Source organism: Trichechus manatus, unplaced genomic scaffold (assembly GCF_000243295.1).
Source record: "Trichechus manatus latirostris isolate Lorelei unplaced genomic scaffold, TriManLat1.0 scaffold00025, whole genome shotgun sequence".
NCBI classification, from domain to species: domain Eukaryota; kingdom Metazoa; phylum Chordata; class Mammalia; order Sirenia; family Trichechidae; genus Trichechus; species Trichechus manatus.
In genome coordinates, this window is record NW_004443961.1 from 18,896,717 (window position 1) to 18,913,620 (window position 16,904).

The 16,904-nt window shown below is 39.0% G+C and overlaps 1 protein-coding gene across 1 annotated transcript in view; it reads right to left on the reverse strand.

The window, feature by feature from the left end:
• The window catches only part of SLC24A2 (solute carrier family 24 member 2), a 321,337-nt gene that overhangs the window by 249,635 nt on the left and 54,798 nt on the right, over window positions 1-16,904 (reverse strand). The window contains exon 4 of the mRNA XM_004373517.2: window positions 14,837-15,919. Coding sequence (XP_004373574.1) covers window positions 14,837-15,766 — 930 coding nt within the window. The 5' untranslated portion in view covers window positions 15,767-15,919. The remainder of the gene's footprint in view (window positions 1-14,836; window positions 15,920-16,904) is intronic.

Genomic DNA, 16,904 nt, shown 5'->3' on the forward strand with positions numbered 1-16,904 from the left:
AGACATTTCTCTGAAGAAGATAAAACAAATGACCAATAAGCACATGAGAAAGATGCTCGATACCATCATACATCAATGAAATGCACTCAGAACTGCAATGAGATACCACTTCACACGCCGTAGGATGGGTATAATCAAAACGACAATAACAAGTGTTGGCAAAGATGTAGAGAAGAGAAACTGGAACCCTCAAACACTTCTGGGGGGAATGTAAAATTATACAGCCATTTTGGAAAACAGTTTGAAAGTTCCTCAAAATGTTAAACATAGAGTTAGTGTATGACTCAGAAATTTCACTCCTAAGTATATACCAAGGAGAAATGGAAATATACATCCACACAAAAACTTATACACAAATGTTGACAGATGCATTATTCTTAACAGTGAAAAAAACAGAAACAACCCAAATGTCCATCAACCAACGAATGGATAAACAGAATGTAGTATAGCCATACCATGGAATATTATTCAGCCAAGAAAGGCTACAACATGGATGAACCTTGAAAACATTACACTAAGTGAAAGAAGTCAGTCACAAAAGGCCACATATTGTATAATTCCACTTATGTGAAATGTCCAAAAACAGGCAAATTCATAGAGACAGAAAGTAGATTAGTGGTTGTTCGGGGTGAGGGGAGGGAGGAATGAAAAGGAACTACCCATTAGTGGCGCCCATAAATTTCTTTTTGGGGTGATGAAAATGTTCTAAAGTTAGATAGTAGTACTGGCTGCCAAAATACTGTGGTTGGAATATACTAAAAGCCAATGAATTTTATATTTTAAAAGGGTGAATTTTATGGTAAGTGGATTATCTCTCAAAAAAGCTGGTACTAAAAAAAAGTCCACAGAAAAACACTATATAATGCTAAAAAGCAAGGAGAACTATTTAGGTGCCACAGCCAGAATAATCCGGCTTTCAGAATTAAGGGCTTTTACCTGGCCTGACACCTGCCCTTGCAATCTACAGGAACAGAGGATTTCTAATAACTCCTGTTTCTTTAGTAGGACTCTGTTGTTCGCAACTTGACTTCAAAAGAGAATCGATCCCATTTTATGATTGACTTAGGCCCAGGCTTTTTATTATAATTTTTATTATAATCATTATCAACTTCTAGAAGTGTTAAGTGCCCTTTGACCTCCTACCTATGACACTTAACCAGACACCGAGCACCAGTAATGAGACTGATCAGTCCCAAGTCAAGAGGAGTGGTTCATTCCAAGACACAAAACAGATACTGACGAGTGAATACAAGGCAAATCCATGACCAGATGGTGCGTGAACAGCAAAGGTTAAATATTCATGAGGCATGTAAGAAAAGAGTAAATACATTTATAGGGCAGCAAGAGGAGGGGTCAAGAGAAATTCATGTTTCTTAGATAAGAAAACTGTTCTTCTCTTAATCCTCCTCAAGAACAAAGGGAAGGCAGGTTGGAGTCTGGGCAGTAAGCATTTGGCTATTAGTTCAGGATTAGTTGGGGAACTGCACATTCATATGGCTGCATGGGAAGAAAAGACAGGAGGACCTAGGCAGTGAGGCAAGGTCCCAAAAAGTGAGGAGGAAAACACAGTGTGGGGAGAGGCAGGAGTCAGAAAGTATAGGCCAGAAGCACAGGAAAGAGACTCAGCACAGAAGGGATCAGGAGTACAGTAGCTCTGTGGGTAGGACGGGAAGGACCCTACTCTGCTAAGCACTTTTCCTTTGCAATCTCATTCAAAATTCACAGCCTCCACATAAGGGCATCTCTACTGTTCTTAATTTATGAATAAGATAACATAAACCAAGAGAGATTAAGTAGTTTGTCCAAGATCATACAGCTAGGAAAGGCATGCTCTAGCCCAAGCCTAAATAATTCCATCCCTCTGATCCTTAACCGAGGAGCTCTGGTGGTGCAATAGCTAAGCACTCAGTTGCTAACCGAAATGATGGTGATTTGAACCCACCTACCGGCTCTGCAGGAGAGAAGGACCTGGCGATTTGCTCCCGTAAAGATGACAGCCAAGAAAACCCTATGATGCAGTTCTACTCTGTCACATGGGGCCACTATAAGTCGGAATTGACTTAATGGCAACAGGTATTTAACCCTTAATCATCTGACTCCCTCACAGAAAACAAAGTCACAGGTTCCAGCATGCACCAATGCTCAGTGCCTACCATAGGCCTACAGTAACAGAAATGCTTTAACATGTATTTGGTTGCTTTTAATCAGGCGGCAGGAAAAAATGACGCCAACTCAGCCTACTTGAATGGATAGGGCAACCGATGACGGGCTGTAGGTGGGAGGAGGACGGCAGCTGAAGGTGAAACCTGTATTTCTACTTGCAACCCACTTGCCCAATTCAACGTCTAACATGTCCTAAAAGAGAAAGTTATTTACAGAGCACAGCAGCTCATCTGGCCCCTTCCAAGAAGGCCCTACAGAAGAGGGTAAAGAGGCCCTCATTACTCCTCTAAAGAAATGAATCCCCTTTAATTGGATTTCTTAACTGAAATGCACTCTTAAGTTCGGGGTTTCATTCCCTGACACCTCTTCTGCTGGCCAATCCATCACTGTAAACAGGTGGACTTGTTGTTTTCTCATTAACAGAGAAGCAAAGACTTATCAGAGCTGGAGGGGACACTGGCCATAAACTGTTGCTGTTGCTGGGTGTTGCTGAGTCGGTTCCAACTTACAGCGACACAATGTGACAGAGCAGAAATGCCCCATAGGATTTCCTAAGTTGCAATCTTTACGGAAGGCAGATCGCCAGCTCTTTCTCCTGTGGAGCTGCTGGGTGAGTTTGAACCATCATCCTTTCAGTCAGCAACCAAGAGCTTAACCATTGTGCTGCCAGGGCTCCCTGGAGATAAACTAGCCCCTTTGTTTTCAAAAACGAGACCCTTGTGAAGTGCTTGGTTGAGGGTTACACAGCCAGTGAGTGAAATGAAAAAGACCCCGTCTCTCCAGTCTTGGTTCCTGCCAATGCACTATTCTCAGCCCATCCTTTAAAGCTGCAGACATGGCATTAAATATGACCTGGTGCCCAGGCCCTTTGCTAAATCACCAGTTTTTACCAGCACAAGAACCGCATCCACATCATTTGGTTTTCAAATTCAGTCCCTCATAGAAAGGAAAGCAACCTAACCGAAATGCATCTTTGGCCTTCTTGTCAAGGTTCTGCTTTTCTCTGATTTCATAACCTCCCTGCTTCACTCATGTTTCTTTTTCACCCGATACAAGCTCTCAGGAACCAATGATGAGTCGATGCTCAGCAAGAACATCATGTTGTGATCTATGCCCACCTTACTCTACAATCAGTCTAGGTCAGAGCCAGGTGGGTGCTGGCATCTTAGGTTTCCACACTGGTCAGAGGGCCAGAGGCACCCAACCAGACAGAGATGGTGTGTGTTCTTGGGAAGGAGGCTGCAATGATGTGTGGATCCAGCTCCAAGTGGCTACAATAGACCCAACCGCGAAAAGCAGCATGGATTTACATGTATTTAATGGTCCCTGTGGATCCATGGCTCTGAAGTTCTGGAGAGTTGATTATAAAAAGGAGACGTTGGGAGTGCGAATCAAGGCCATCAACAGCCCAAAGGGCACCTCTGTCACATTAAGATAAGGCACCCCTTCCTCTGAGCAGCCATAGTCCCATGCCAGGGCACCCAGTTTGCCCAGTAGAAGGATGTCTGGATTTCTGCTCCTATTCATCCCCTTGATCAGATGCCCCTGTGCAGTGAATAACTAGCAGAACTTCACAGGGCAGCCCCACTAAGAGGAGGAAGGAGAAAAAAAGAAATATCTTAACACATTATTTTTTAAAACTCAGCTCACAACCTATTGTGGGTCATGAATTTATTTTAGAGGGTTGAGATCAGTATTTTTTAATAGAATAGAAAATGTAAGAAATATAAAAGTGCTTCACACTTAGATTTTATTATATGTATATACGTGTGTGTGTGTGCATGCATGTGCACACTGGTATGTGTGTATATACTGAGTTTTGATGTAAAATGCACTTCTTACTGTAAGGTCATTGCCAAAAATATTTGAAAGCTACTAACTTAATGGGGCATAAAATGAGATGTGAATCTAACTTGGAGGCTTGCCTTATCTCTACTGGCAGTCCCCGGGATACAAACGTCTGACTTACATACAACCCATCATTACGAACCAACCCCCATCAAGTCTATTAGATTAAAAATTTGAGGCACATACAATATTTTGTAATAACAATGGGTGTTACTTTGCGACACACATCAAAACATTATTATTACTATTACTGTATTATTTTGTTAAAGATATTTTAGTGTACCTGGAAGTGTTTCTTTAATGATTTTTATGCATAGAAAGGTACACTATATGCGATATACTAACATAAACATCTGATTAACTTTCATTAGATACAAACTGTACCTAACGGTTCTGACTTATGTACAAATTCGGCTTAAAGACAGACTTAGGAACAAAACTCATTCATAATCCGGGGACTGCCTATGTTCCCAACTGTCCTGTGAGAAGCACTAAGGTGTAAGAGAACTAGCAGGCATTGGGTCAGACATACTCAAGTTCAAATGCAGTTTAAAACCAAAACCAAACTCATTGCTGTTGAGTAGATTCTGACTCATGGCAACCCCATGTGTTCTAGAGTAGAACTGCTCCATAGGGTTTTCTTGGCTGTAATCTTTATGGAAGCAGATTGCCAGGTCTTTCTTCTCTGGTACTGCTGGGTAAGTTCGAACTGCCAAGCTTTAGGTTAGTAGCCAATTGCAAACTGCTTGTGTCACCCAGGAATCTCCCAAATGCAGTGCAGTTTAAAAACCACTACACTTGAACCCTGGGCAAGTCATTTATGCTTTCTGATCTTCAGATTCCTGATATGTAGATGGAGATGATAATAGCTATCACAGAGGGTTAATGTAGGAAGTGTCTGGTTTGAAGTACATACCCAGTTTTCAGAGCTCTCTGTTCTCTAGACTTTGGGCAGAGCTGATCTCCAGCAGAGACTAGCACAGCAGAGACACACAGTCACCTGTCAAGGGGAGTTTTCAATGCCAGAAGCCACAAATGCTGAGCAGGCCCAGTGTCCTGCAGTAAACTTTAAACGGCTTTCTCCCATGCAAACTGTTCCTTGTCTTTCTGGTAGAGTTACCTCCCACAGCATGCTTCTGCTAATTATTGCTGGGTCAAGCCAATTAAATTTTTTGAGTGAAAATACAAGAAGTAAGCTAGGTTTGGCAAAGGGAGGTTTGGCGATATGGGCATAGTTAAAATCTGGGCTTCTGATTAAGAGAAATGCATTAGATTGCTATTTTAACATTATTAGAGTACTGTGCAAATTGAGTATTAAAGCTTCTGAGGACAGAAATGAAAAGCTAAAATCAATCTATTAGGTCGTCTAGGTTAACGCTGTCAGTTGTCAGATGGAGAAATAGGGCCTTGGGAGGTGCAGACCTCCCCAAGGTCATATGGCCAGGGAGCACAGGGACTGGGAACCTCATCTCCCAATTCCTCGGCCACAAGGCAGCCTTCCTCAGAATAGTCCACCCATTAGAAGAAAGCAAACAAACAACAAAAAAAAAAAAATCACAAAAACTTCTTGGCTTTATTTAGGTGTGAGAACAAGCGGAGGGATAAGCAATAAAATTAATGATTCTCAGCATGTATCTGTAAGAGATTTTTGCTCGAGTTATCACAGGAAACTTTAGAAATGATGCAAAGGACATAGGAAACTGGCAATCCACAAAATAAAAATTTAATTCTCAATAAACATATTTTTCAAACTCAACCTCCCAATTAATTAAAGAAATGTAAATTAAAACAATGAAATACCAGGTTTGCCCTATGAAACTGGCAAAGCTTAAAAAATAGAGCCCTGGTGGTGCAGTGGTTAAGAGCTTGGTTGCTAACCAAAAAGGTCAGCAGTTTGAATCCACCAGCCACTCCCTGGAAACCCTATGGGGCAGTTCTACTCTGTCCTATAGGGTCTCTATGAGTTGGAATTGACTCGACAGCAATGGGTTTGGTTTTTGGAGCGCCGGCATAGTGGTTAAGCGCTATGGCTGCTAACCAAATGGTCAGCAGTTCGAAACCACCAGCCACTCCTTGGAAACGCTATGGGGCAGATCTACTCTGTCCTATAGGGTCTCTCTGAGTCTCTCTGAATCAGAATCGACTAGATGGCAATGGGTTATTCAACTCCACCAAGTGTGCAGCAATGTGGTAGAAACTTTAAAAAGCTCATAAACTTTGATCCAGAATTCCTACTTCTAAGAAATCATAAAATTCATGTGGTGAGACTATTTGTTGTAGCATTTTTTTATGTTGTTAGATGCTGTTGAGTTGATTTCAGCTCATAGCTACCCCATGTGACAGAGTTAGAACTGCTTCATAGGGTTTTCTTGGCTGTAATATTTATGCGAGCAAATTGCCAGGTCTTTATCCTGCTGAGCTGCCGGGTGGGTTCGAACCACCATCCTTTCAGTTAGCAGCTGAGTGCTTAACTGCTGCACCACCAGGGTTCCTTAGCATTTTTTATAGTAGAGAAATATTGGAATACTTGATAATACAAAAATGGCTTTAATAAAAACAAACAAACAAAAAAACCTGTTGCCATGGAGTTGACTCTGAGTCACAGAGACCTTGTAGGACAGAGTAGAACTGTCCTATAGGGTTTCCAAGGCTATAAATCTTTACAGAGGCAGACTGCCACATCTTTGTCCTGCAGAGTGGCTGGTGAGTTCAAATGGCCGACCTTTTGGCTAGGAGTTGAGCACTTTACCAATGTGCCACCAAGGCTCCTTATTATGATAATACTAAACAGTACAACATTTTAGAACATTTAATGACATGGGGAAATGCTCATATATGTCAAGTTAAAAATACTTATAGGGTGTATACCTAATATGGTAAGTTTTAAAAAGCATCATTAAAATTGTACATATTCAATATTATGCCAATTCATTTAAAAACATATATAGATACATAGAGGTGTGTGTGTACGTGTGACAAGTCTGGAAGAATATATGCCAAAATGTGCATAGCTATCTTCAGACGGCGCAATTGAGGTATCATAGGCTATTTTTAATTTTCTTTTTATGTATTTGTATAATCTAACACAGTGAACATAGATTACTTTTAGTATTTGGTAAAGAATACGATTTAAGAGGCAAATCAAAAATTTAAAGCGACCTCATAGAGTTTCCTGTTAGAACAGCCTCTTAGATTTGATCTAAAACGTTGCTGTTGGTAAAATTTTTGTTGATGAGGAGCTTTCCTTCAATGGTCAGGCTGTATGAAGTATTCTGAAAGTATACGGTTAAGATTCCACACATGTCCCTTGCTATACACATTGTCTTTTGCTAAATCCATACTCTGAAACATATTTCTGGCAACTTGATGGATAAACATTCAGAGAAACCCTTCTCAGTATATTATACCCAACATGTTACATATTATATTTTTAGTATTTTAAAAAAGACCTAGCTATGTTAGTGAGAAATTAGGGATTTCTTAGAACCCAGGACACCAAGAAGGCTCAAATCCAGAAGTATCTGTATTGCTTTGCCTTGGAGGTACCTACCATTCCCCAGTGTTTCAGAGACTAGGTTTTTAGATGCTACAAACAAGAGGCATGAATTGTGGGGAGATCAGTTCAGAGGACTACCACCCCTACTCCATAAGTGGAATCCTGAAAGATTGACACTTTTAGTGCATAATAAGGAGAAAGATCTGCCCTAACAAAAGGAGACAATGGGACAGGGACTTGCCTATCTTGGTCTTGGTTTTGAGTGGTACTGAAAAAGAGAGAAAAGTTTCCCTTAAGAATTTCTAACCAGAGGCTCATATTCATGTGGGTTTGGAGTTTGAATTCCCAAAAAGTTAAACATTTATGTTATAATAGTTTCAGGTTGGGAATGCTCCCTAGCACTGACGAACAAATATAGACCTCTCTGGAGGAATGCACTTTAATTCTAGGCCTGAGGAAGTCCCACAAGTAAATTTCTGAGAAACGTGAGTCCAAAGACTAAAAAAAAAATTACTAAATATACAACAACTCCGTATGATTGAGAATCAACAAAACAATGAAACTAGACTCACAAGAATACTGATACTACAATCATTAGACATGAAATATAAAATAAGTATATTTAATATGTTTAAAGAAATAAAGCATTAGAAGTACGATTAAGGAACAAGAAACAATGAAAATTAACCTGGAAGATTTGAAAAAGAGCCAAATACAATTTCTAGAAATGAAAATATAATAATTAAAATTAGAAATTTAACAAATGGGCTTAAGAGCAGATTAGACAAAATTGTAGAGAAAATCAGAAAACTGGAAGGCAGATATAAAGAAATGACCAGAATGAGGAACACAGAAAAAGATGAGCAATTCAAAGACATGGAGGGTAGGCTGATGTGGTACAACATATATCTAATTCTAGAAAGAGATTATAGAGAGGATGAAGAAAATACAAAATTGTTGGAAGACACTAATTCTCAAATTCAGGCGGTCCAATGAATCACAAATAGGGGATACCTAATGAGAAAGCCACAACCAGACATATAAGATAAATGCTGTACTCCTAAGACAAAGATAAAACCTTAAAAGCAGTAAAAAGAAAAGACAGATTTCTTACAAAGGAGCAACATTTACACTGTCAGTGGTCTTCTGAACAGTAGAAATGGAAGTCAGACACAGTAGAATATTATTCTTAAAGTGTTAGGACAAAATAATTTTCTACCCGTCAAAACTATTTTTTAAGAACAAAGATGAAATTCATCACTACACAAATACATCTCTTAACAAATTAAATTCAGGAGTATTTATTAGGAACAGATTTTTGCTAAAGATTGTGCCTAAGGAATAGAGGAAAAAAGTCCCAGAAAGAATATCTTATATGCAAAAAGGAATAAGAAAGAATAAATGGTAAAACATAGATAAATCTAAAAACACTGGCAGCCTAATTAGACACAAATAATGTCTAATTTGTGGGGTTAAAAAAATCCAAGATTATACTTCAATGAAGCTGTTACAAAACACCAAGGTAGAACTTAAATCCTGGACTTAAAATCATACACAATGGGGAAGAAGTCATTGAGTTTAAAACATTAGGTTTTTAGTGGAGTATAAAAATATTAACTTTATACAATACGAGATTAAACATACACAATAACATTTCTAGGGTAAATAATAAAAGAACAGAAATAGAGTGTATAAAAAAACTATTAAAAGGAAAAACAGAAAAATTATCAATCTAAAAAAGGACAAGAATAATACTATGAAAAGGAAACAGAAAGATCAAAACAAATGGTAAGTGTTAAATGACACGATAGAAAAGAAACCAAATATAATAGTAATCACAATCAATGCAAACAAACTAAATTTTTTCATTAAAAGCTAATGACTGTCAGACTGAATGAAATAAAATACAGTTATATTCTGTTTACTAGAGATGTACCTAAAACAAAGGAAGGTCAAAAATATAAGGATGGAAAATGAAACCAGTCAGATCCATACTGTGAATGCACTTGTCTCCCCAACAGCCTGAGAGCAGTTTAACACACAATCCCATTCCTTGTTAAAGTCAAAGTACAAATTCCCTGGTTCTACCTTGGTATAAAAGAAAGAAGGGAGGGAGGAAGGAGAAGGGAGAAAGGTGGTAGCAGAGGGAGGAGGGAAGGGAGGGAGGAAGGGAAAGAGACATAGAGAGAAAGAGAGAGAGAAATGTGGTAACTCCTGCTTCCCTACAGGGCCAGAAGGATTCACAAAGTTTAGGTTGCTTCTTGCTGGTGAAACCAGAGTAGCAATGGGAACAGCCAAGGGCAATCTGAACTATGTGTATTAAAATCCACTGGGCTCTTCTGGGTCATTGCTTCATTCACTCTCTGAGCCAAGCCATTAGCAGCAACTGAAGGGATTAAGGGTACAAATGGTTAATCAATTAACCCACTAGTCAAGTTTGGCAGCTTGAACCCCCCCAGAGATGCCTTGGAGACAGGTGCCTGGCAATCTGCCTCTAAAAGCTCACAACCTTGAAAATGCTATGCAGCAGTTCTACTCTGCACATATGGGATCGTCATGAGCTGGAATTTACTCGATGGCAGCTGACAACAACAAAATCAAAACCAAACCCAATGCTGTCAAGTCGATTCCAGCTCCGAGTAGGACTGCTCCAGAGGGTTTTCTAGGCTGTAATCTTTACGGAAGCAGATTGCCAGGTCTTTCTTACTGCTAGATGGGTTCGAGTCACCAATCTCTAGGTTAGTAGTTGAGTGCAAACCATTTGTGCCACCCAGAGACCTTTAATATAAGTTGTTGTTGGGTGCTGTTGTATACAGGTAGAGGGGAACAAAACAAAGAAGATACTACCATTTTGTATCCCGAGAAAAACACACACACTACATTCACAGGCATCTAGGCATTTAACAATTTTAATGCCTAAGTTTTCTTTTTTTTGAGAAAGACAAGGAATTTGTTTGCAAGTATATTAAACAATGGCGTCCTTTTATTTACTACAAGGATGATTTCACCTTCCTTGAAGTTCGGACGTTAATTTTACTAATTTGTACACTAACTTTACTCATTAACATATTAGGTTTGGAGAGGAACAGGGGTTGAATTTTATAACAAACTCTGTGCCTTAAGCAAGCTTGGGGCTAAACATTGGTATTTATAAAATTATTTATGGTTTAGCACCTTTACAAGAAGATACTGTACTTTATGAGGAATATTCATAATACTGTTTCAATTCTGACTTTTCCCAAGAACATGAATAACAATTTGAATTGCAAAAATTCTGTTTAAAAACAACTTTTCAGGAACACACAAACTGCATAAAGCAAGGCACACATAAATTACTAAGTCGTGTGGCTCTTCAACTATCCTGCTTTAAGCATCTTTATTTAGAACATTCTCTTCATTAGAACTGGGACAACCTGCTGTCAGATTACAATGCCAAGCAAGTCTAAGAAGAAGTTAAATATCATGGACAGCTGCTTTCTAGGCCAGTGACTGCCTCGCACAGTAACAGATCAACCCACCCCAGCAACAGGGCCTGGTGCCTGGCAAAAGCTCCACTGAGTCAGGGTTCCACTCTGGGTACACTGGGTACACTGCTTCACATCCTCAGGATTTTATTCCTAACCATCTAGGGAGAAGTTTTAAGAAGAGAGCCCCAATCATTTATAAGAAAAAATACTCTTAAACAAAAACTTCTACTTGGCATAGATATTTCAGCACCATAGCCAATAGCCTACTTATTTCAGGCAAAATTTTATACAAGAAAATTTCAGGACAACGAAGGCATCTGGCTGTTTCCTTAGAGTTTATGGTAATATCTGGCATGCACGTATTCATTGTATGTGAGTGGGAGCTTATGAAAACTATAATACAACAAATATTAGATGCCTCATGAGTCAGAATCGACTTGACATACACCACCACCACAAGGAGGACAATGACCAGCTTAACTCAACGATCCACTGGGGTGAAGTCCAATCTGCAAAGAATACTTTGAAATTCTCACATTTGAAATAATTGATTCAGATTCACTTTTCATTTAAGTAGGGAAGGTAAAAGGAAGAGAACTAACATTTATTGAAGGACCCGTATTTGCCATGGACTATGTCGGCTGCTTAACAGTCATTTCTTCATTTAATAATTTCCCCATTACCTGATGAAGTAGGTATTTTTATCTCATTTTCCAAATTAGGAAACAAAGGCTCAGAAGGTTTCAGTAACTTCTCTGAGGTCACAGGCTTATTACAGAACAGGGATTAAAGCCCCTTTTTCCCTGAGTCAGAGCCCTGGAATTCCCCACTGTGTCATGGTGCTACACACAACTTTTTAAAAAAGGATAATGGTATCACTACACACACACACACACACACACACACACACACAGCATAGAACAATTAAAGAAACTACTAGTTTAACTAAGAAAACAAAACAAAAAACCAGTTCACATTTTTCCATGCTCACAGTTGCCCATGACATACATCACTAATGAAACCAAATTAAGATTTTCAACTTGTCCACGAAGTCAGTGAGTAGTTTCAAAGGTATTTCACTACCCAGAGCCGAGAAGAGTTGAAAATATTTTAGCAAGAACCATTTGAGGATTTGTAAAAGAAAATCTAAAATGTGTTTCATCATCTTTCCAAACTTCTACGTCCTAGAATTGTGTAAATAAGACAATGAGGTGACTTTGCATAAAACAGAAGCTTAGCATTTTGCTCCCTAAATTCCTGCACAGCACATTCCTCTCTATGAAGACTCCACTGAGGTCCACATTTGGTTGGGGTCTTTTTGCTAAGTGTTCTGATGATGTGCGAAGCACTGACTTCTGTAGGGAAGATGGGCTACAACAGTCAGAAAGCAATCCTGCAGACCAGAGAACGAGACAACCACACTCCAGAACTCACTTCTCTTTGGATCACCTTATGTTCAGGTTGGGGAGCAAAACTGCCCTAGCATTCTGAAATCAGTCATATGATAAGGCTGTAACTGCTGAGAAAAATTTATTTTCCAGCAGTGACTCAAAAGTGAAATTGGCAAGGTGAAATTTCCAGCAGGAAATCCCGTATCATTATGCACTGTTCCATCTAAAAATGTATGACTGCATTCTAGCATTTTTGAGGAATATCAGATAACATAGACATAAAAAAAAACCCAACTTCCTACTGTCATGATGACTTGTAATTCATTCTAATTATTGAACACCACAAGAAACAATAACGATTAAGTGGAATAAATTAAAACTGGTGCTAAAAGGAAAATAAAACAATGAACATTCTTGGGGAAAATCAGAAACAGAAGAAATAGCTATGAATATAACCTTTCTTTTTTTAGGGTAAATCTGGAATTTCCAAATAAAGAAATCCACAATACCAAGCATTGCACAAAGATGATATGAATAACAACTGTTCTGGAACATCAGCCTGAGCTGCTGATTTTTAACTTATCATAAAGATGACATGGCAGTCCCCTAATTGAACCGGTAAAGATATTTCCAGGGCTGCTTTAAAGAACTGCAATTGACTAAATATGGTCTGTAAGCTGTATTAAAGGTGTCCTTTCCCAAACACATGAAACCAGTTTTTTGTCACCTAAAAGGAGAATACAAAATCCCCTGCAATCTTAACATACGTTGTTGCATTGCTCTGCAAATTTCTTTTTCACAAATGTTGGCAACATAATCTTCAGACAAGTCAGTGTCTACTAATGAAGTTCCACTGCGGTGTAACAAAACAAAAAAAGTACTGAGTTCTCTAAAAGACTTTTTACCCTTGACACGCCCAAGATATTTATAATAAACCAAGTCATTTCCTGGTCTCTGAAAAATGAATACGCGTTCGCCTTGACAATCGTTCTAGTTGGAAAATATACAGACTATTAATGTAAACCACTCCAACTAGCAGTCAGGCTTAAGGAGAGAGTTTGGGGGATCATCTTTTTGGCTACAAAGAGGAGCAGGGAGACAGGCTCTAACGATGATTCTGTCTTATGCCCGGCAAGATATTCAGTCATCATGTCTGAATGCTTGTTTGCGATGTATTTCATGAAATGATTTTTTTTTTCCCACTACAGTTTCTAACACCTATACACTGAGAGAAATGTTTGAAGCTATGTAGTATAAAACATTTCTCTTTTGCATATAATAAACCGAAATATCACCAGTGTTTTTTCTTCTGTACTTCACTTCCATTTCACGGCTGCTACAAAAATGATGGTCCTCAAACTTGACTATAAAGGAATGATGTACATTTAGCTAAATTAATATCATTTTTTCATTTTCTTTCTGGAAAAAGTATTCTATCCTCAACTCGAACATCTGCTTTTTGCATACACAAGAATTTTCCCAGATGCTAGTATGAAAAGTCTGCATGTATATTTTGGTTTTCTGTCTAAAATCACATTCAGAGATGATGTTCCAATGTTAGGCTGTAAGTCAGAATTGCATGACCACACTTAATATAAAATTTTATTGATCTTGCTTATCCTTTATTTTAAAAAATTAATCTACATTTTCGTAGATGAATGCTTTCTCAGCTCTTTACCAGTTTGCTTCCCGCCTAAGTGGCAGGGTGGTCACTATCATCATTAGAACTGCGTCAAATTCTACTGTAAAAATATTTTGGGTGATGTGTATTACAGTACGGAAAAAGGATGATCACACCACAGAAGCAGGCAGCAGGGCTCACCCAACGACTGTTTCCAGTGCATCCAGACCAGTTCCTAATCCAGTGATCAGAAGCAAAATTGCGTGGGTCAAGAGTAATGGCTGGGCCCACTCTACTGACCAGTTCTACTGGGCTACAGGCTGCTCATTTAGAGGTATAGCTCTTTTGACATGAACAAACTTTCTTCCCTAGACATTTTTAAAGAGGTGATTCTTGATAACTGTCATGCATCCACTTACAAAAAGGGGCTCTAATTTGCTAAGCACATACATACTTTCGCAAGAAAATTAAATTGCTCCCGAAAGTATTATGCCTACATTCAGAAAATAAGATGGAAGTAACTGCTGAGTCTGTTCTGGGATGCTTATGCAACCTATATTTACATATGCCTTACTCAGAAACAAGAAGCTTGGGGACTTATAAACAACTACAGGAATAGCTCTAAATTGTTTTTTTTCCACTGTCATGTCAGTCTGGCTATTACAGAACTCCAGAATGCAATCTGCAATCCACTACAGCTCAAAACATTATTATATACATGTATAATGATATAAAGTTGCAGATCTCAAAAACATCATAATTCAGAAATACGGTCAAGAAGAACACTTAAAAAAAAAAAAAAAAAACAGTGGCCAAGAAGAACATTAAATAAACAACCACCAGCACCAACCTTTGCTTGGGCCTCTGGTGCGGTCACTTTGACGACTTTATTGCGGTTTATCATTTGCTTCACCCATCTTTCTACTTGGACATTGAATTTCATGAAAAGCACATAGCTGAAATAGGCTGTTAATAGAAGCAAGCTCTCCCACCACGTGATAACATTATCCAGGAAAAAAATGATCAGCATGATCAAGTCAACAATGTAGAAGGACACATCCCGAAAGAGTGGCCACCATGTCAGGTTTAAGATTTCTCTGGAAAACAGAGCACACATGCCAATAACAAAGAGGATGTTGAACACTGCTGAGCCCACTATTGTGCCTATGCCAACGTTGCTGTGCGCAATAAATACCCCTATGAGAGATGTGAAAAGTTCTGGGGCTGAGCCTCCTGCAGCCATAAAAGTGGCTCCAGCCACATCATCAGAGATGCCCAGTTTTTCAGTGATGACAGTCAAAGAAGGGACAAAGAACTCATCGCAGACAATGGCTAAGGCTATGAACATGTAGATCATTCCAATGACATGGAGAATGATGGCGCCTTTTCTTCGATCCTCAAGGGAAAAGATGTCTCTTGGGTAGTCTCCTTGGGCATGGTCTGTGTTATTCTCAGATTTGCCTTCCTGAGGAAGAGGAGGCTGTGGAGTGTAATCCCGAATCTTGTCATTTAAATCTAAGAGAGTTCTTTGACGGTAACCTTGCACTATCCTAGGACCACTTACACGACTGGCTTCTCCTGTGCTCTGTGTCTCTATCTCAGAAAAGGCACTGATTGGAAATGGGACAGTGCTAACAGCCACCAGGCCGATGAAAAGGCCTAAGATTCTAATTAATCTCAGTTTTTTCCTAACATTACAATGTCTCCTGCAGCCAGAGGGTAACTCATCCACACCCCACTTTTCAAGTAATGTGATGGTAGTGCTTTGATGCAGATCCATCCTGGGTCTTCTGGTGGATATGATAGTCTTCAAACTTGAGTCAGCCAGATGGTTCTTTCATACCTTTCCTCACTTTCTAGTTAAAGGTGCTTGTGGAGCACTTCCACAATCAGGGATTCTTATGCTTCACAGGAAATATTTTCATCATTTATCCTTAAATAAAAAGTAAAAATGAGAATCAGTAAACCATAAAATCATACGTCTTCTTTACAAAAAGAACTTGGCAGATATGATAAAATCCAATCTGGCAACTGTGTGACCTTGAGTTACTTAACTCCTTGGTGCCTCAGTTTCCGCATTTGAAAAAATGAGGACAATTACAGCATCTACCACCCAGGATTGTTTTGAGGAGAAAATGAGTGAAAACATATGAAGCATTTAAGGTAGGATCGGGCACACAGCAGGTACTTACCATCGCGTGCGTAAACGGAAATACGCATTTTGGTAAACCCAGTATTAGCAATAGGCTGTGTAGATGTGTGTGAATCCAAAAATTTTATAACTGAAAATCCACCAGTTCATCCCACCTTAAATCATGTAACAACCTCCCAGTGATAAATGATCCCGATCCCACTTCTCCCAGACCTATCTATGTGCTTGACAGCCAGCAGTTATTCATTTTGTTTTCTTTTAGCTCAATTATATAATTTCCAGTTGCAGGCAAACTTTTCTCATTTAATCTAGCATTTGGAAAGAGTTGCATGTTGGAGGAGATAGTGCTCTTTTTCCTGAAGATACAAAGATTCCAGGATCTTATTTTTCATGAAAAAGCCTCTCATATCAGATGCAGAGAAGTAGCCTTGTGAAAATTTAAGTGTATAAAAGAATGTTCTGGAGACACGGACAAACTGGGTCCCTAAACATCTACATACTGTTTATGGCTAAAGTTTTTAAAATAATAATAATAATAAAACTTTAGTCATATTTAAAACAGACACGAAAACACCCCCTAGGTGACCTAGCACGCTGTGGTGAGCATAACAAGTAGGCTATTTCAAGAGACCAAATACATATTTCATAAACAATATGCAAATTGCAGCAACACCTCTGGCCACAAAATCTGCCAAAAATAGCCCCAACACTGTCCCTCTAGTAGGTTTGATATGTAAAGCAGAGTTTTCATTCTCTATCCCACAGG